Source organism: Electrophorus electricus, chromosome 10 (genome assembly GCF_013358815.1).
Source record: "Electrophorus electricus isolate fEleEle1 chromosome 10, fEleEle1.pri, whole genome shotgun sequence".
NCBI classification, from domain to species: Eukaryota; Metazoa; Chordata; class Actinopteri; order Gymnotiformes; family Gymnotidae; genus Electrophorus; species Electrophorus electricus.
The window spans coordinates 21,482,781-21,504,341 of NC_049544.1; the positions used below are offsets into that span (position 1 = coordinate 21,482,781).

General features: G+C 44.7%; 1 protein-coding gene across 1 annotated transcript in view; it reads right to left on the reverse strand.

The window, feature by feature from the left end:
• Nucleotides 1-3,817: 3,817 nt before the first annotated feature.
• Nucleotides 3,818-21,561, reverse strand: part of LOC113592230 (doublecortin domain-containing protein 2-like) — a 22,888-nt gene continuing 5,144 nt past the window's right edge. Inside the window, exons 3-9 of the mRNA XM_035530769.1 lie at nucleotides 19,024-19,100; nucleotides 18,671-18,805; nucleotides 17,990-18,139; nucleotides 17,749-17,803; nucleotides 17,135-17,318; nucleotides 4,822-4,886; nucleotides 3,818-3,985 (exon numbers count right to left, since the gene is read on the reverse strand). Coding sequence (XP_035386662.1) covers nucleotides 3,818-3,985; nucleotides 4,822-4,886; nucleotides 17,135-17,318; nucleotides 17,749-17,803; nucleotides 17,990-18,139; nucleotides 18,671-18,805; nucleotides 19,024-19,100 — 834 coding nt within the window. The remainder of the gene's footprint in view (nucleotides 3,986-4,821; nucleotides 4,887-17,134; nucleotides 17,319-17,748; nucleotides 17,804-17,989; nucleotides 18,140-18,670; nucleotides 18,806-19,023; nucleotides 19,101-21,561) is intronic.

A 21,561-nucleotide genomic window follows, 5' to 3' on the forward strand; every position in this document is an offset into this window, starting at 1 on the left:
TTCCAGTGTGAGGATTTTTTATTTTCAAAAGCTCCAAAGCTTGAGCCTGTATTTGGGAGTTTGGAAAATTGCAATGCCCAAGTCTTTACACAGATTTGTTTTATTTGGGTGATTGTGATTGCAGTTGTCCTAGAGGATGTGGTCTCTACATACTACACCCAGACGACACACAGATTACACAGACTACCCGCAGATGACAGACAGCAAAGATACAGGTTTGATTTTAAAGATTCATGAACTGTGCTGTGGAATAACAGGCACAGTGGAGTTTCAAGTTCAAGATCTCAGTTCACCCTGCCTGTGACATCAATTTCACCTGCTTCACTGCTCTTGTACATATCCTAAGGTGACGGCATACAACTGGTGTGTTCAGGAAGATTTGTGCTTTGGAGAGCAAGCTACATGTTCTAGGTTTCTGCATTCCAAACTGCTACCTATCTATGGATCTCTGTAATCCAGGTCTTGTGTTACAACTGACATCTCATCCTCTGGCTGTGTGTTCTAGGTCAGTGTTCTAGTCCTCTGGCGATGTGTTCTTGATCATAGTGTTCTAATCATGTTCTAGCTCTCCTGTTGGCTCACTGGGATTGCGGTAGCGGTGCAGGCTGTTTGATCTTAAAATAGCTGTACACTGATGGCTGTTCACCTTTATGAGTCACAGGTATATCTCTGACTCTCCCTTTCTACGTATCTGTCCCCCGTGTGTCAGCGATGACTCACCCCAGCTACATTAAGCCGGGGAAACCAACAGCCTCTTGGACAGGTCTCAGCTTTAGGGCACGTGTTCGGCTGTCCAGTACTCCAGCAGTGCAGGCTCTGCTATACATGTGACAGAGCAGACTACAAGGCAAGCTTCTCACATTAGCTGAGCTGAGGGACACCGAGTCACGGTGTCACTGGCTCTTCTGTCCACTCCCTGCTGCTCTCCAGGGACCTCGCTGTATGTGGGCCCCGCTGCCTGAGCACGAGTCATCTCTGTTTCCGTGGAGCGGCGCTCCATTGCCGATATGTACCCGGAAACATCATCTAGCGCCCCCAGCTTCTGTCCGCGCATCAGCGGCCCTCCTCCCAGAGGACTGAGAACGGAAATCCTATCAGCTATCCTGGCCTCCTTCAGTCGGTTTCAGAGCAGTAGTTTAGTCTGGCCTCTGTGGGGTTGTGGAGGTCTCCGTCTTCCAGCCCTCTCAAGAATGCTGTTGCTAAGTTTGGCCCAGGTGCACCAGGTCTCCCTGGTGCTTCCCCCCCGGAGACTTGTTAGCACAGGGTCTGGAGCGCTGGGACGACAGCCCCACAGGGGCAGGCAGAGTGCGGGTAGAAGGCTGCACACCCGGAGAGCGGATCTGTTTCTGCTGTCTCTGATCACCAGCATCAGTGCTCTGCACACCAATTACGGTATTATTAGTAGCTTCATAGCGTAAACATCAGGAGTTAGACGGTACTTTTCCCTGTCTGATCTGAAGTGCTTGTATTTGATAACACTGGCTGTATTTATTCTCTTATTCCGCTAATTACTGGGCTCCTCGAGAGCTGAATGCGAGAACCACTGTAGAACGCCACGAGGCAGAAACGATGCGACGCCACTTCTGTAGGCTTCAGGTTCTGTTTATTAAAGATAATCGTGACTGATATATGAAGCAACAGCAATGCATAACCTATTTTTAGGTGAGGTACAGCGATGTGAATGAGGCGCTTTGCTGGTTTACATACAGTAACCTTTCCAAGGTAGGTAGAAGGTGCAGATTTGTGCCGTTACAAAGGTGACAGATCATGAGTGGGTGTGAATATGTATAAAATAAAGTAGACATGAGTTGAGACATATGACGTACGGCACAAGCCAACACCTTCACTCACTGCATGACTTCAGCCTATGTCCAGCACACACTGCGTCCAGTAGCCTATCCAGACTGTTTTAGCCATTGCATTATTGTATAGTCTACCTGGCTTACTGTACCACATATTACAAGCAGACATTCACATAGCATCCTAACTTGGGAGGTATTATTCACTTATTTGTGCTGTTTCTAATTTCTGAATAAGATCGTTAATATTATCAACTGAATCAGTCACTCGTTTGAATTTTCCCTGTGTCTCTCTTTCTCCATCTCTCTCCTTCCTTGATATTTTATCCATTTCTCTCCCACTATTTTCCTCCTCCTTTCTTTTGTCCACTCCCTAGTCCTCTTTTCCCTAGTCCACTCCCTAGTCCTCATTTCCCTAGTCCTCATTTCCCTAGTCCACTCCCTAGTCCTCATTTCCCTAGTCTACATTTCCCTAGTCCACATTTCCCTAGCCCATTCCCTAGTCCTCATTTCCCTAGTCCACTCCCTAGTCTTCATTTCCCTAGTCCACTCCCTAGTCCTCATTTCCCTAGTCCACATTTCCCTAGTCCACTCCCTAGTCCTCATTTCCCTAGTCCACATTTCCCTAGTCCACTCCCTAGTCCTCATTTCCCTAGTCCACTCCCTAGTCCTCATTTCCCTAGTCCACTCCCTAGTCCTCATTTCCCTAGCCCATTCCCTAGTCCTCATTTCCCTAGTCCTCATTTCCCTAGTCCACTCCCTAGTCCTCATTTCCCTAGTCCACATTTCCCTAGTCCACTCCCTAGTCCTCATTTCCCTAGTCCACTCCCTAGTCCTCATTTCCCTAGTCCACTCCCTAGTCCTCATTTCCCTAGCCCATTCCCTAGTCCTCATTTCCCTAGTCCTCATTTCCCTAGTCCACTCCCTAGTCCTCATTTCCCTAGTCCTCATTTCCCTAGTCCACTCCCTAGTCCTCATTTCCCTAGCCCATTCCCTAGTCCTCATTTCCCTAGTCCACATTTCCCTAGTCCACTCCCTAGTCCTCATTTCCCTAGTCCTCATTTCCCTAGTCCACTCCCTAGTCCTCATTTCCCTAGTCCACTCCCTAGTCCTCATTTCCCTAGCCCATTCCCTAGTCCTCATTTCCCTAGTCCTCATTTCCCTAGCCCATTCCCTAGTCCTCATTTCCCTAGTCCACATTTCCCTAGTCCACTCCCTAGTCCACATTTCCGTAGTCCACTCCCTAGTCCACATTTCCCTAGTCCACTCCCTAGTCCCCATTTCCCTAGTCCACTCCCTAGTCCTCATTTCCCTAGTCCACTCCCTAGTCCTCATTTCCCTAGCCCATTCCCTAGTCCTCATTTCCCTAGTCCACATTTCCCTAGTCCACTCCCTAGTCCTCATTTCCCTAGCCCATTCCCTAGTCCTCATTTCCCTAGTCCACATTTCCCTAGTCCACTCCCTAGTCCTCATTTCCCTAGTCCTCATTTCCCTAGTCCACTCCCTAGTCCTCATTTCCCTAGTCCACTCCCTAGTCCTCATTTCCCTAGCCCATTCCCTAGTCCTCATTTTCCTAGTCCTCATTTCCCTAGCCCATTCCCTAGTCCTCATTTCCCTAGTCCACATTTCCCTAGTCCACTCCCTAGTCCACATTTCCGTAGTCCACTCCCTAGTCCACATTTCCCTAGTCCACTCCCTAGTCCCCATTTCCCTAGTCCACTCCCTAGTCCTCATTTCCCTAGTCCACTCCCTAGTCCTCATTTCCCTAGCCCATTCCCTAGTCCTCATTTCCCTAGTCCACATTTCCGTAGTCCACTCCCTAGTCCTCATTTCCCTAGCCCATTCCCTAGTCCTCATTTCCCTAGTCCTCATTTCCCTAGCCCATTCCCTAGTCCTCATTTCCCTAGTCCTCATTTCCCTAGTCCTCATTTCCCTAGTCCTCATTTCCCTAGTCCACTCCCTCCCTTTACAACACCCTCATTAATCTCCCTGTGTCTTCCTCGGTGCCTGTGTTCCCCCTACCCTGCCGTCTCCTCGTCGCCCCCTGCTGTACCATTGTCCTCTGCGCCCTCTCCACCCTCCTCGGGTCCTTCCACTGCCTCCTGTCCCGCTGGCTCCGCCTCCTCAGTGACATGGGTGGCGGCTTCTTCGTCGGGCCCCGCCTCCTCATCCTCATCTGCCTGTTCCTGCAAAGAATGTCTGACTGTGCTTGACTTTAGCAACTCTACCGTAAAATGACAAACTTTCAGCATACATTCGTCCATAATGTTTATTAGAAACCTCTCATTTTCACTTATGCTAAATGCCCACCTTTTTATATACGCATTTTATTTATGTTACAGACACAGACACAGTTACAGACTGTGGCTCATTGGAGACCACGCATACCCTGCTCATCACTGGTCAGTTTATGATCACACTGTGTTATCTGAGTGGCGAACCATTCTTAACATGGCAGAAATGTTGACATTAGATTAGAGTAGACAGACACCCCAAAAAATCCAGTCGACTGTGGGGCCCTGTGGGCAGTAGATGAACATGTAGGGCAAGTGGACCAGCTATCACACGCCTACAAGGTGTTCCCTATACGTACATGTAAAGTGAGCATATCTACATGCTCTCTGGTTAACCAGAAGCTCCATCACTTTAATCCTGGATCTATGGGCCCTGAAGTTCAGCCTGCTAATGTTGTGTTAGTGCATTGGAGTAAGCTGTGACTGAGGCCATGGCCCTGCTAGGAGGCGCGGCTGAGAGGCAAGGCTCTCTGATTAGCCTTGTAGCCCAAGCTACTTACTACGGGTAATACCATGTTTGTGATTTTTTTTTTCCCTTTAAACAACAAAACAACATGCAATGAATGTCTAAAGGTGGAACAAACAGGCTAAGCTAATCGTATACACAGTATGTGCGTATACATGTCTAGCATTCAGGCATCTGTTCATGAAGATTACGACGCTTTCCCCACAGTAACTGCTCTTACAGTCTCTGCTATGCTAAGAGATCAGAGGGTCAGGAGACCTACCTGTCCATCAGCTGAAGGCTCCACCTCTGGGGGCTTGGCCTCCTCCTCCTCTGCCTTCTGGTCGTCTGGTGAAGACCAAATGATGAAGGGAAACACTTAATGGCTTTAGAGGCTTTACAGGAGTGATACAATACTGACACCCTCTGAACAGAATTGCAACTACAGCCTGTCATGGCATATGATGGAGAGTGAACTAAGTCTACTGGTTTAATGTCATCATTTGCTCATCATTTATCAGTGGTCATTTTACATTACACCTTCCATTTTAAGTGTATTCATATAATTGTCAAAGATTTTATTAAAAATATAAACAACTGAAATGCATTTTAGTCAACATAAGCACTAATTAGTTGTAGCTTATAGTGGCCATTTTATTAGGTCCACCTGTGTGGAGCTGCACATACATGACCATGCCTTTCTACAGTCAAGTTAACCCTGCCCCTGACCCTAACCCTGACCTTTCTACAGTCAGGTTGACCTGTTAACCCTACTCCTGATTCTCACTCTAAGCCTATCCTCTTTATAGTCAAATTTACCTGTTAACATTAACCTTGACCCTGATCTTGAGCCATAACCCTACGCCTTTTTACAGTTGAGTTTACCTGTTAACATGGCAGGTTATTTGTCTGCACTGGAGCCTCATACCTTATTTCACCTCAGTGACAGGCATAGTTTTCGCCAAAATGCTGAGTGTTTTAAATCTACATTTATACATGCATTTAAATGCAAACATTCATGAATATTCATGAATAAGGCATGCAAGGTCCAAGTCTTTTACTGGGTATAATCACCAAGCTTGACCCAGAAAAAGGCTCACTGAGACATAACACTCTCTGTGACATAATGCTGTCTGACACATAATGCTCCCTAAGACATAATGTTCCCTGAGACATAACGCTCTCTGAGACATAATGCTCCCTGAGACATGATGCGTTCAGATACATGACGATCTCATATACATGAGGCTCTCTGAGACATAACGCTCTCTGAGACATGATGCTCTCTGAGACATGATGCTCTCAGATACATGCTCTCAGATACATGATCCTCTCTGAGACATAACGCTCTCCGAGAAATAACGCTCTCTGAGAAATGATGCTCTCAGATACATGAGGCTCTCCAAGACATATTGCTGTCTGAGACATAATGCTCTCAGATACATGATGCTCCCTGAGACATGACGCTCTCTAAGACATAACGCTGTCTGAGATATAACGCTCTCTGAGACATAATGTTGTCTGAGATATAACGGTCTCAGACATAACGCTGTCTGAGATATAATGCTCTCTGAGACATAGCACTGTCTGACATATATCGCTCTCTGAGACATAACGCTCTCTGAGACATCACGCTGTCTGAGACATGACGCTCTCTGAGACATAACACTCTCTGAGACATAACGCTCTCGGAGACATAACACTATCTGACACATAATGCTCCCTGAGACATAATGTTCCCTGAGTTATAACGCTCTCAGAGACATAATGCTGTCGGAGACATAACTCTCTCAGATACCTGTTGCCCTCAGATACATGATGCTCTCTGAGACATAACGCTCTTTGAGACATAATACCGTCTGAGACATGATTCTCCCTGAGACATGATGCTCTCAGATACATGAGGCTCTCTGAGACATAACGCTCTTTGAGACATGATACCGTCTGAGACATGATTCTCCCTGAGACATGATGCTCTCAGATACATGAGGCTCTGTGAGACATAACGCTCTCTGAGACATAACACTCTCTGAGACATGATGCTCTGTCTGAGATATAATGCTCCCTGAGACATAACGCTACTCTGAGATATATTGCTGTCTGAGACATAATGCTGTCTGAGACATGACGCTCTCTGAGACATAACGCTGATGATGCTCTCAGATACATGAGCCTCTCTGAGACATAATCTCAAACATAATCTCTGTTGGAGACATAACTCTGTGAGATACATGGTGCTCCCTGAGACATGACGCTCTCTGAGACATAATGCTGTTTGAGATATAACGCTCTCAGATACATGATGCTCTCAGATACCTGAGGTTCTCTGAGACATGATGCTCTCAGATACATGAGCCTCTCTGAGACATAATGCTCCCTGAGACATATTGCTGTCTGAGATATAATGCTCCCTGAGACATAATGCTGCCTGAGATATAATGCTCCTTGAGACATAATGCTGTCTGAGATATAATGCTGAGATATAATGCTGTCTGAGACATAACACTGTCTGAGAGATAATGCTCTCTGAGACATGATGCTCTCTGAGACATGATGCTCTCAGTTACATGAGGCTCTCTGAGACATAATGCTCCCTGAGACATAACACTGTCTGAGATATAATGCTCCCTGAGACATAACGCTACTCTGAGATATATTGCTGTCTGAGACATAATGCTGTCTGAGATATAATGCTGTCTGAAACATGACGGTACAAGTGAGTCCAAGGAAGGAAGAAGGTTGATTTCTTTAATAAGGACCCAGTCTTGTTTCCTGTTCCTACAGCTTCTGGTATTTTACCTAACCATACATACTTGCACATAGCATGTTTGTGTATACGTATGAAGGCTTTTATTCATTAGCTAAATGCCATATGCAATAATGCCATAAATGCCATAAATATAAATGTATTAATTACCTCCACACAAGTAATCCAGAACGTACCTGCACTGTGGTCAGAACAGGTTGTAAACTAGACAACTGGTACTAATAACCAGATACTAATAACCCCTTACCTGAAGAAGCGACAGATCATTCTGACAACTATTCACTGACACAGAAAGGCCTCACCAACAACACTGAAGCTTCTGTATGCACTGATCCCATAGTATCAATCACATGCTTATTAAAGAACAGTGCAAATGGGATCTCTTGCTGAATACTTATTATAATAATAATAATAATAATAATAATAATAATAATAATAATAATGCCCACAGCCTACAGAGGTGTTGAAAAAGCATTTCCTTAAGATTTATACAGCCACCATTGTATGGTCTAGTAAACAAGAAAATTACATGAGTGTTTTAAATACATAACGAGTTATAAATCCAAATTATGTGCGAGAAATCAATATACTTTTAATAATGAAGCAGTAGGATAAATGTAGCTCGTATACGTTAGCCGTCGCCTCAACTAGCAGATATAAAAAAATATTGCTTTGCAGATTATGGCGTTTTTGTCCAGATGCCTAATGCATTTCAAATGCAAAAATGATTGAAGTTTGGCACTGCAGATGAAATGCTGAAGCAGTAATGGGCTTCTTTGAATATTTTATGGAAATCGTGCACATTTATTAACGGCAGTCCGCAGCCGTGAGTGTAAGCAAGTCAGCTAATGCGACTATAAACATTTTAATGTGATCGAGAGCGAGTCCCGCCTCATAAAAATGCTAAATCAAATTAAACGCAACATTTTAAAGCCCGCTTTCATTAAAGGCGGGAAGTGGGGGGACGCGGGGGAGACGAAGAGTAAGAAAGCTGACTGAAGAGATGAGCGTCTGTTTTCACAGCCTGCATTAACTCAAAGGCAACCACAGCCCGCGCCGCCAGACTGAACTCGATTTACACACCGAAGTCATTCCATACTCCGCGAGACGCGCAGAAGCGTTCGTGGCTAAATGGCACGCGCTGTATTCGCCCACCCGACATGAGCAAAATGACTCGAGTTTCACTAAGACCTAAGCGTGAGGACTTTCAGTGTAGACAAATACGTATAGACGACGATGGATAAACAAAACATCAGTGGTAATCGTGGCAAGAAAGAAAGATTATAGGAATGAATGAATTAATGAATTAATTAATCCTATTTTAACCAACCCCCCCCCCCCATTTCGGGATTAGTGGTTTTTTTCACCTCTGTGGAGGCCTCTGATCTTAGATCAGATTTGTCTCTCCACATATAGCTGACTGCACTCAAAACACAGCAAACTGTACCCCAGACACAGCTGACTGTACCCCAGACACATCTTAAAGTGCAGTAGAGAGGTTAAACCTCACACGGATGATCACAGATGGGCATGCAGGCCTCCAGCAAAGTCCTGATCAGCAGCTGTACACACAGACAGTGTTTCCTACTGCCCTTAGTCTGCAGAGGAGAAGGCCCAAGCATTTACACGGAGCAACTTGCGGTATTTTATTAATTATTTTAATTATTTTAATAAGGCAACAGCACCCCGAGGCCTCAAGCCGTTTAACTGCATCTACACTCCGGTACAAACAGAAATTCTTCCTGTTGGAACTGATGGCTTTTTGAGCTTGGGTTGTCACATGGTGAAGATGTCTGCCTGGAAGTGTCACCTCGGACTGAACATTTCTGCAGTGCGTCATTTTAAGGTGTTCTTTCACGTATAGCGTATACATATGGAATCTCACGAAACCACTGGGAATCAATTACTTCTCCTTCTCGCTTTGCTTGGAGAGGAGAAGCTCTGATATGGAACTGCATGAATATGATAATGTGTGCATGCGATCTGAATCAAAATGATCTGAATCAAAATGTCACTGGTGCAACTCTCACCAAACGTCTTCGACAATACCAGTCATCACCAGGATGACGAAATGCCGATGACATCTGTGCACAAGCACGAACTGTGTCTGAAGTCACACAGCACATTCGGTTTATCACCGTAGTCCATCTCCTCCTCACTAATCTGTAACGTAAGGAACGCCACTACAAAGTCTGTGGCTAAACCTCATACTACTGAAATGAACTTATGGGATGTCAACCGAACCACTGGGCTTTCTGATGACCTTTTCAAATCTGCCTCCCTATCACGCTGAATCACATACGACCCACACTGTAGCTAATGCTTGTTTACTTGTTTGCTTGTTTGCACTGGCCTGCATGCACACAGCAGCTTTGTCATTACATAGAACATAGAACAGACTATCACAACCGTGGACTGCTAAACATAACTGGAGTAACATAAACACTAAACATAGCAGAGAACAGGTGTGTGGTGAGTAACTGCAGTGTACTGTAGTAAGAGATGTAGATATATTCAAAAATTGTTTCCAAAGAAATCGTGCACTTTACTTCCATTTTGAATATATATATATATATATATATACACACACACCAATACCATGGGAAGAAGGAAGAGATAGAAAACATGTGTGGGGTGAGGAAAACTGTGGTTCCCACTGGGAGAATGGCTCCAACACATACTGGGAACAACATCTGAGATCTCGGTCCACAAGAATGCAGACCTGGGATCAGCTAAGATACTACGAAGGACTCTCTCTCTCCCTCTCTCTCTCTACCAATGGCTGGAAAAGGCTGGATTGAAAGAAAGCACAGAGGCACTAATCATGGTAGCACAGGAACAAGCGCTGATTACAAGATCAATAGAGGCTGGATCCACCGCACCAGGCGGGACCCCAAATGCAGGCTGTGTAAAGACACCCCTGAGACAATCCAGCACATTACAGCAGCATGCAAGATGCTAACCAAATGGCTGGCGTAGTGTGCAGAAACATCTAAGCTGAGAACGGGCTGGAAGTTCCAAAATCTAAGTGGGACAAACCTTCAAAGGTGGTGGGAAATTACCATGCTAAGATCCTGTGGAACTTCCAGATACAGACAGACAAGATGGTAATGGCTAACCTACCATACATAGTAGTGGTGGACAAACAGCACACTGAAATGTATAATAACATGAAATAATTATCTTATTATGATGTGGAATCATTTTACTAATCTTTTATAACGGCACATAAATGCACGGAAATAACCAATTCTTTGATTTAGCTTTGAGCCTGGGTGTGCTGCGAAGTGTCTCACTGCAATCTTTCATCAAAAGGCTGTAAGAAGAGTAGTTTAAAACCCAAAAATGCAAATCCAATCAAAAATATCATATGATTTAATATACTGCCATGAGATTGCAGTGTGATCATCTGACATCATCGTCATAATTCAAAGATTCAGTAAATTTCATTATCTGACATCCCTGAGCCAAGCTCGCAAGACCAGCTCAAAAAACTTCGAAATTACAAAGTCAATTGTCTGCAAACCGAAAAAGCAAGTGGGTACCACTTTATGAAATGTGTACACTTTTTCCCTAGGCTACACATCACGCAAGTTAGCCAGTTAAGACAAAATATTATTATTTGTTTCTCTTAATCCAGTAAAGCCCCTTAAAAGGATCCCAAACATACATTTCAAAAAGGGCCGGATGAATGCTAAAATTGAATAATCAGTTTTGTTCGAAATAAGTTGGCGCTTCATGTCAACTGGATACTACGGTCTACGGTAGGAAATATGTAGTCTCGGCCAAAAGACACACCTTTTCTGCGCTTATTAGCATGACGCCCCCACAGAGCAAAAGAGGCAACCTTTTATTTTGTCTGTTTATAAAACCGACTGGATCAACAATCTAGCCATTAATAATATTCTAATAATTACACGCCACAAAACACCAAGGTTTCCGTAGTCTTTTGTAGCAGCTTACCCTTTGACCTCTGCAATGCGTATTGCTTTGTGTAGGATATTTGACGGTTCCTTCGGAATCTCACGTTCTTTTCAGATGCGTTTAAAGTTTTACAAATGGTGAAATAGGCCATGTATCGCCTTGTCAAAGACAAGGATGTCCAAGAATGTACGACAAACTAGGCCTGCGGTTATTCACTCCAAATCACCATGAGCCCCACAAGGACACAGTTAATCATTAAACACACTCAACGTATAAACGATGTCACGTGTTTGGCGGGACTCCTTCCCAGCAGTGGAAAGTGTACTCGATGCAAACAAAAACCCTGGAATGCCACTGGAGCAGCAATTATGATGGCTAACCCTGGCTCGTCCCTCGTTATCTGCTGCTGTTGTGTTCAAATTACACTATGGGAAAAGCCATACGCATCTTTGTGCGATGCCGTTCAGCAAATTGATTTAAATCTTATATGTGCAGGGAATAAAAAGGTTTGTGTTCACAGCAGGGAGAATTTTGCTTCTCCTCGCCCGTGCGCAAGGCCATGGTAAAACACTTCACTGCCCTTAGCTAGATCAGCGCTTTTCATACTGGTCTGAAATGAGGGCTGAACAATTACGGCGTCTTTCTGAAATTAAAAAACAAGAAAAAAAGACAAATTTGCAAGACACTCGTGACTGCAAAGTCTGGCATCTGAAGCGTAACAAATCTGAATGGTATAAGAGTACACCAAGGCACCCGACAAATAAAAGGCACTCTTGACATGGTCTTTATATCACGTACTGAGGCACTACACATGGTGATATAGTGTGACGCACTGTGGTGCTTATGAGAGCCTTCAATATAACTAGAGTTTTGTGAGGGGGAAAAAAACCATCTTGCATTTTTTTAAGTCTGCTCTCCAGAGTTGACAGAAGAAGGTCTTGATTTGCCCTACGAACAGTTTCCAAACTTTACCAGTACACAGCTTTGGCGTAGCCTACGTGGAGGACTGTCAGCTCTGCCTACTGATCTATCCCCCTTATTCAACCCCCTTATTCAGGCGACGTCATAGTGCACGAGTGTCTCATGTCGGCATATGTAGTACAGACCCTCCAATCCATGGCAGCTGCCGAGAGCAACAGAAACAAATGAGACGTAATTGGGACACTCTGCGCCCTGGCTGGGATGTTGCCCCATGTGCTGAAGAAAAGCAATTTAACTCTTCTAAGAAATATGAACAGCAACGTCAATAGAGGACTGAGTGGCTGTTTTTAAAAAATTTTTTTGGGGGGGGGGGGGGGGGGGGGGGGGGTTTGAGTCAAAATCACTCCAGTCCGCTTGTGTAAAAAATAAATAAATAAGTAAATAATCACCCCACACAGCTTGCACGGGAATAGGAGGGTAATCAGTGCACATCTTCTGTCCTCGGGCATGCTTCCTTGGTCTTGATTTGCCAGAGCCAAATGGAGGCCTCCTATAAGAGCCCTGTTGCCGGCTGGTAGTTAAACTGAATTGGCAATTACCTAGTAACGCCCTAGCAACGGCTTTCCATATTCTCCATGTTGGCTCTAACCTAGCGTGCAGGCCGTGTCTCTGAGGAGAGCTTTTCTAACAGAATACGTCCAATTACAGGTAGCTAATGATCACTAGAGAAAAGCCATATTCAGAATGCACACATTTCTAATAAGCGGTCTGGTCAGAACTGCATAGATTGATCTTATTATTGTAATGTCATCTAATCTTCATTAACGTTTGGTCTTGGTTAACATGACGGGCGTGTTTAACACAGAACATGACTGACTGGGCGGTTCTAACACGGAGGATGACTGACTGGGCGGTTCTAACACGGAGGATGACTGACTGGGCGGTTCTAACACTGAACATGACTGACTGAGCGGTTCTAACACGGAGGATGACTGACAGGGCGGTTCTAACACGGAGGATGATTGACAGGGCGGTTCTAACACAGAAGATGACTGACAGGGCGGTTCTAACACGGAGGATGACTGACAGGGCGGTTCTAACACGGAGGATGATTGACAGGGTGGTTCTAACACAGAAGATGACTGACAGGGCGGTTCTAACACGGAGGATGATTGACAGGGTGGTTCTAACACAGAAGATGACTGACAGGGCGGCTCTAACACGGAGGATGACTGACAGGGCGGTTCTAACACGGAGGATGATTGACAGGTTGGTTCTAACACAGAAGATGACTGACAGGGCGGTTCTAACACGGAGGATGACTGACAGGGCGGTTCTAACACGGAGGATGACTGACAGGGCGGTTCTAACACGGAGGATGATTGACAGGGCGGTTCTGATGGTTAGTCTTAGCTCCAGCACCAGATGAGGTAGCCTACTGGGCCAATTAAGTGGATCTGGGTATCAGAGTTCTTGCTTTTTAATCTTATATATGTTTAATCTGTGAGGCAGAAAGCTTATCTATAACTATGGATGGCTAATCATTACACCCAAACTACTGTACTAAGTGCTAATATTTTTGACACACAGAGGGAAATGATGTCATTGGTTACGTGACAACCTACCGTTCTTAGCAAGTGGCAAGTTTTGGGGGTTTTTTTTGGAGTGAATGGTGGACGGGTCTGTGGGGCTAACAACCCTCGGTTCTGCATCCGACTACACTGTATTTAGTGTGCAGTTCCATGGCGGTGAAGTCAGGCTGGTGGTAACGGAAGGCAGGTTTCTACTGACTGATGAGGCAGGTTGGACCCAGGCCAGTTAGTGCTGCAGTTTCAAACATCTGACCAAAACTACGCAGAAGAGAAGACAACCAGGGAGACCAAAAGGAAAAGCAAAAGTGAAAATATTACAAATGGGTGTATGCTTCTTGCTTTCTCTTCCTCTCTCTCTCTCCCTCTCTCTTTCTCTCCCTCTCTCTTCCTCTCTTTCTCTCCCTCTCTTTCTCTTCCTCTCTCTTCCTCTCTCTCTCTCCCTCTCCCTCTCTCTTCCTCTCTTTCTCTCTTTCTATCTCTCTTTCTCCCTCATCTTTCAGGTCCACTGTTATATTAAGCTACCATCTAATTAAAAAGTCAGACTGCACCAGAGCCTATCACTCTGTAGGACACACACACACACACACACACACACACACACACACACACACACACACACACACACACACACACACACACACACACACACACACACACACACACACACACACACACACACAGAGGTGATGGGTTCTGATCAGTACTGTGAGACCAGTGAGTCCTTAATGGCCTATTTGAACATTATCACACTATTACAGATTGTCACCAGAAAAAACTGCAAAAAGAGGCGGAAAAGTCCCTTCACCCTTCTGATCTTCCCTGCCATTACCCAAGCGAGTGCAATTCCAATTTCCTCCTGATCTCTCCTTCCATCTCTTTCTCTGTCTATTTTTCTTCTTTGCTCTGTCTCTGAATCCCTCACACACACACACACACACACACACACACACACACACACACACACTCACACACACACTCACACACACACACACATACGCACGCACGCACGCACACACACACACACACACACACCCACCCACACACACACACGCACGCACGCACGTACACACAATTTCCGTCATCTCCCTGACTCCATCTTTTGATGTGGCTGGGTGAACAGTTTATCCATCTGTTACGCACCTTCCTTAACCGTTGCAATTTCCTCTGCAAAACCATTTGAATAACACAAATAGCACGAGCACGAGCCGTCCTGCATGTCAGATCCCGACACCAGCTCCTGGGCCTCTGCGACGCCGCATGGCGCAAAGTTAATTAATTAAACCTGAATTAATTTACAACTTGACAACGGGTGTGTAGAAAGCTAAGGAACCTCCGGAAATGCGAGCGGCAAGCGGCGAGCTGCTGACAAACATGGGTCACACATCTGACATCCTGTCATGCCAGTACGGGCTTTATCAGACATGCGACGGAATGAAGGCAACCCAAAAAGGCATGAAACCTGAAGCCTCTGAAGCTCTGCTACCGCTATAATATCAGCGATCGGTTACCAATGAATTGGTCAGTTACATTTTTACATTGCTGACCACGCAGTATCTGTTTATACGGTCTGTATGTCTGTAAACTGCTCTTTGTATAAACTAGTGTAATTTGTTTTCTGCATGCTGAGTTAAGTCTTAGAGGGAAAATTGGGTTCAGTGAGTAATCTAACCCGAGACTCCGTTTGCTCTAAACGTTGTTGCTGGGCTCACTGTTACAGGCTATCAAGGGTGGAACTGGGGTCCTAAATAAACTCACATTAGCCAACAACCTCCAGATGGACAAAAACAGCTTTTCTTTAGGTAACATCAGGAATGTTACCTAAAGCAGCTGCAAAAACCAAAGATGTCTCCCTGTGCAAAGTGTCTTTGAAACCAAACAATGCTGAATCAGCAGGGCTTATTTTGTTATTTGATATAGTATGCGTATCTGCTGGGTTTAAAGATTTCCTTAGAGAAAATGAGGCCACCAGTGCAGTTAAACACACCTGCAGCAAATTTGCTTCTGTGAATGTGTGTGTCTGCATATGTGTGGGTCTGTAAGTGTGTGCGCCTGTAGGTGTGTGTTTCCGTAAATGTGTGCACCTGTGGGTGTGTGTTTCCGTAAATGTGTGCGCCTGTTGGTGTGTGTTTCTGTAAATGTGTATGTCTGTATGTGTGTGCATCTATAAATGTGTACATCTATACATGTGTGCGTCTGTAAATGTGTGCGTCTGTAAATGTGTGCCTCTGTATGTGTGTGCGTCTTTGTGTGTGTAAAACCAGGTCTAAGTCACAATCTGCTAAAGATATCCAATTCTCTTAAAGTGTGTGGAATCGTCAGCAGTAGGTGAACGTTTACAAGGGTCCCCTTCATTGCCATGGAGATGTTAATAAAGTCCCTCTATCATCAGCCATGCAGAGTGTTAATGAACACACACACACACACACACACACACACACACACACACACACACACACACACACACAATATTCTTCTCCACATTTTTGTTGTTTTTGTTATATAGCAGCACGGTTGAGTCTGCTATGGCCGGTACCCTCGAAACCCCTCTCAAATGGCCAGTACCCTCTAAAGCTTGCTGTGGAAGTGGAGCTTACATGAGCAGTGCTAGTGTACAGTTTCCTTCAGTTCTGAAATGTCATTTCAGAGAGAAGATCTGGGGGGGGGGTGCAGTCAGACAGACATGGCACGGGTCTGTCACACCTCAGACTGCGAATGTGTGTGTGTGTGTGTGTGTGTGCATGCGTGGATGTGTGCGTGTATGCGGATGTGTATGTAAGACTGGGGGTGGGGGTCGTCTAAGAAAGTGTGATGATGAGAACAGAGACAGGCAGAGGATGATGTAATGCTGTTCACGCCACTGTGTACCCAATGACACCGCCAGCTCTGCAGCTCATAAAGCAACAGCGCCATCTTGGGGACTTTCAAAGAACTACATCATAAAGCAGGGATGGAGTGAGAAGGGGAGAAAGCTTAAATGAAAAATAAAGGAGACAGAGAAAGATGAAGGAGTAGATAGAGAGAAAGAAAAGGTGAGAAGGCGGGACAGAGTGAGAGAGAGTGAGAGAGTGAGTGAGAGTGAGTGAGAGTGAGAGAGAGTGAGGGAGTGAGAGAGAGTGAGAGAAAGAAAGGGTGAGAAGGAGGGGCAGAATGAGAGAGAGAGAGAGAGTGAGAGGCTGGAAAGGGAGAATGAGAAAGTAAGAGAGTGAGAGTGATATAGAGTGAGAGAGTGAGATAGTGAGAGAGAGAGAGTGAGAGAGTGAGAGAGAGAGGTTGGAAAGGGAGAGTGAGAGCGGAAGAGAGACAAACACGGTGGCGTGTCAACATGATGATGTCAGTCCTGAGGTAACCTAACTCCTACAAATCCCAGTGTGCTTTGTGTCTTCTGGTCTTACTCCAGTCGCTGTCCTGGGCGCTGAGGGACACGGTCAAGCCGCTGCGCTTCTTCCGCAAGGTCACCAGCCTGGCCTGGGAGATCTCCCGAATCAAGGAGGACATGCCCACCTTGGTGCCCTCTGCTGGCGGGCTGGCCTTGACTTCTCCACATCCCACCATGGACTTACTGAGGTGGTTCTCCACCTACAGCAGAAGGGAAAGGACATTTCTCTCGAGACAAAGCTGTGAGGCGTCTGCTCATGACCAAAGAGCAAGTGCTGACTTTGGCTGACAGTACTGATGTTTTTCTACAATGAAACAAAGGAGTTTTATTTCAGAACATTGTGGACCAAGTAACAGGATAATACACAGACTAGACTCCTTGTTAAGGCATTATTGACACGATATGGCTAAGTGGAAACACCGCTAACTGTAGGATAATGAAAATATGAAACCAATAGATGTTAGATTCTTTAATAAGTTAATATCTGTCCGAACAAAACACTTGCAATGTATCAACCAAATATTGAATAGCTTCTAATGTAGAAATACACAGGTGTGGATACCAGTTAATACTGAACGTCAATAAATCACTGTTTACTGCTTTGATAATGTCTCTTTGAGGTCTACTTACATCTCCAGTTTGTCTTCTAATGCCATAAATTGGTGGAAGTGAAGCTTCTTTGGATCTGAAATAATACAAAACTGTGTTGTGTTGTGCCCATTGCTAACTTGAAGAGCAACAGAAGATAACAGACACTATGTCCGGTCCTCTGCGTGAAGGAGCACTCTCTACTGAGTCGTGTCTGAGACGACGTTGAGACAAAATTGAGACAATGCTTCCTTTCCCCACGTTGTCTCCAGTTTGGCCTCACCTGATGACTCTCCTCATGCCCATCGGTCTCGTGAAAAGCAGGTCTGAGTAGGGAAGCCTCTTGAACTTGTTCCTGCCGACTGCCACGTAAAACTGGCCTTGTTCCAGTTCCTTCCCATCTGTGATGGGAACGCCATCAAATGTGTGCAGGCTGCGGGAAGTGGGAGAGCTCAGCAGGTGAACACAAAGGGGAGCGTCACGGAGCGTCACGTTTCCAGAGTCGCCACGGCACACATTCGCACGCTGCCAAAAGCTTGCTTCCCCCTTTTTGTGTGTCTCAGATGATTAATTTTTTTTTTTTTTTGCACATATGTATGAGGAAAAAAATAGAGAAACATACGGAACTGTAAACGGGATGTTTTTCATCTTTGATTCCTTTATTCTTCCCGACTGGGGAAAACAGGGGGAAACATATGTCTAATTCGTCTGTCAGTTCCTCATATCGGGCAGCTCCTTCCATAGTGGTAAAGTAGCATTTTAACACAGATATTACACTGAGCTTACAGGTTTTTGTTCGGTGCTGTCTGAATCGTTTTGTAACATCCGGTTTTTCACTGTCAGACTATTTTATTAACATACATGTAAACAGATAAATATTGATTCGCATGGCACGTAGCTATAAAACACATTGGGTGTATGTGTAAGATGGTGCCAACTGTAGGTGAATCAGGGAAGTGTGTACCTGCGTACCCCTCCCATAACTCTCAGGCCCATTTTCTCAGTGATCATCTCCAGAATGCGCTCCAATTGACCCTGCAAACGGTTTGGAACCAAAAACCTCACAGCTGGATTCAACACGTCTCCATTTGCCAGAACGCTGACGACAATGCAGACAGGCCCAGAGGGAGACACACACACACACAAACACACACACACACACACACACACACACACACACACACAAATCGAACTCATTCTGTTTAATACAATATGTGGGATATATACAAACATTTTCTACCACAATAAAGAGAGTGTTACAACACAACTGTGGCTACACAACCACACCTCTAAACCAGCACAACACAAAGTACTCACAAAATGGCACAGGGTTCCTTAATTGGCTTCAGGAACCTGGCAGCCACGGTGATTCGGCTTTGGGCTACTGGTTTCACCTGTCGGGGTAAAAGGTGCAGGGCAGGTGTAACAACTCCAGTGGATCTAGTGGTGCTACGACCTTTGACCTTTCCTGCCTATAATTACACGCAGGCTTATATCATGTTTGTTGGCGGTGTGGTTTGCACACATGGTCTTGTGCTTTAACGGAGGCTGGAGTGATTCTATTGGTCAGGAGAGGTCGCTGGACACGGTTCCTTAGCCACCTAACTTCACGGAGAGCTTTCACACCAACCGCTTGCCCTCTCACTGCTGTACCACTGTGTCCGATTAAGAACATATAAATATCTTTTTTTTTGGTTGCGTTCAAGGAGTTTCTGCCGGTTACACATCTTACAAATTTTTTTTTTCATTTCAAGATTTGTCAGTGACTAAATCTTCAGTTCATTATTTTGGGAATATACACACTATATAAAAAAAAAAACGTTAAAAAAAAAAGTACAAATTAATGCATATATGGGCTATCGTTAAACAAGTGTTTGGTGCTTTAGTGTGGGTAAGTTTGATGAATTTTTGATGATCAATTGTTTAAAACTAAACAACAATATTATCAATACCATGCCTATCGATATCTTGCATTTACAAAAGTCCTCGTACCTCCAAACCAGACATGTGTATTGCACCATGGCAACAGTGCTGAATGATATAGACATGTAAATAACAAGCCCCCAAAACCCCTCAAATGTGCACATTTATCCCAGTAAAGTCACACAGCCTCTGCCCTGCTGGGAGGTCTATCTTATTACCTCCAGCCTCTTGTAAGGGTCTCTAATTGGGCATCACCTGTCTCCATGACAATGGGGAGGAATGTTCGAATTCTAGGCAGGTGCGACAGCCTCTCTCAGTCCACTTACAGCAAGGACGTCAGGATCAGTCATCAGACAGGTGTACAGGATGGGAAACACTGCTTACACACATGTACAGTGTCTCCCATACATTTGCTTATTTGTGCCCAGAAGACTCTAGTTAAACTAGCGGAATCAGTCCGGAGTTCATGAATGCGTATCATCAACACTTCTGCACAATTTTGTCCTAACAGATAAATATGTCAGTCATAGAGACCCAACTCTTCAAATATGTTATTAGCAAGCAGGGAAGCCAGCAAGCTAGCTGAGGCTAACATTAGAATACACCTGGGTCGGTCAGGTTAGCACGCTGTGCATAGCTACTTGTGCACATGGTTAACGTTATTTTTATTAGAATCTGACATTGAGTGTTTGCTCCCTCAATCCAAATGAATATTAAAGAATAATTTCCAAGACTCAAACTTCAAAAGAAGAACGTGGGAAAGGTGAAGTGGAAAAGGTGGAATCACCAGAGTGATTCACTATCCAGTACATTTATTTTCAATATTTTCAGGCTTCAAGCAGTGTAGCTGTGACAGAGCTGTAACGTTAGCTAATGGAGAGAGAGGTGTGTAAGAGAGAGATCAGTAACATTAGCTAATGGAGAGAGAGGGTGTGTAAGAGAGAGATCAGTAACATTAGCTAATGGAGAGAGAGAGGGTGTGTAAGAGAGAGATCAGTAACATTAGCTAATGGAGAGAGAGGGTGTGTAAGAGAGAGATCAGTAACATTAGCTAATGGAGAGAGAGAGGGTGTGTAAGAGAGAGATCAGTAACATTAGCTAATGGAGAGAGAGAGGGTGTGTAAGAGAGAGATCAGTAACATTAGCTAATGGAGAGAGAGAGGGTGTGTAAGAGAGAGATCAGTAACATTAGCTAATGGAGAGAGAGGGTGAGAAAGAGAGAGATCAGTAACATTAGCTAATGGAGAGAGAGAGGGTGTGTAAGAGAGAGATCAGTAACATTAGCTAATGGAGAGAGAGAGGGTGTGTAAGAGAGAGATCAGTAACATTAGCTAATGGAGAGAGAGAGGGTGTGTAAGAAAGAGATCAGTAACATTAGCTAATGGAGAGAGAGAGGGTGTGTAAGAGAGAGATCAGTAACATTAGCTAATGGAGAGAGAGGGTGTGAAAGAGAGAGATCAGTAACGTTAGCTAATGGAGAGAGAGAGGGTGTGTAAGAGAGAGATCAGTAACATTAGCTAATGGAGAGAGAGAGGGTGTGTAAGAGAGAGATCAGTAACATTAGCTAATGGAGAGAGAGAGGGTGTGTAAGAGAGAGATCAGTAACATTAGCTAATGGAGAGAGAGAGGGTGTGTAAGAGAGAGATCAGTAACATTAGCTAATGGAGAGAGAGAGGGTGTGTAAGAGAGAGATCAGTAACATTAGCTAATGGAGAGAGAGGGTGTGTAAGAGAGAGATCAGTAACATTAGCTAATGGAGAGAGAGGGTGAGAAAGAGAGAGGTCAGTAACATTAGCTAATGGAGAGAGAGGGTGTGTAAGAGAGAGATCAGTAACATTAGCTAATGGAGAGAGAGGGTGTGTAAGAGAGAGATCAGTAACATTAGCTAATGGAGAGAGAGAGGGTGTGTAAGAGAGAGATCAGTAACATTAG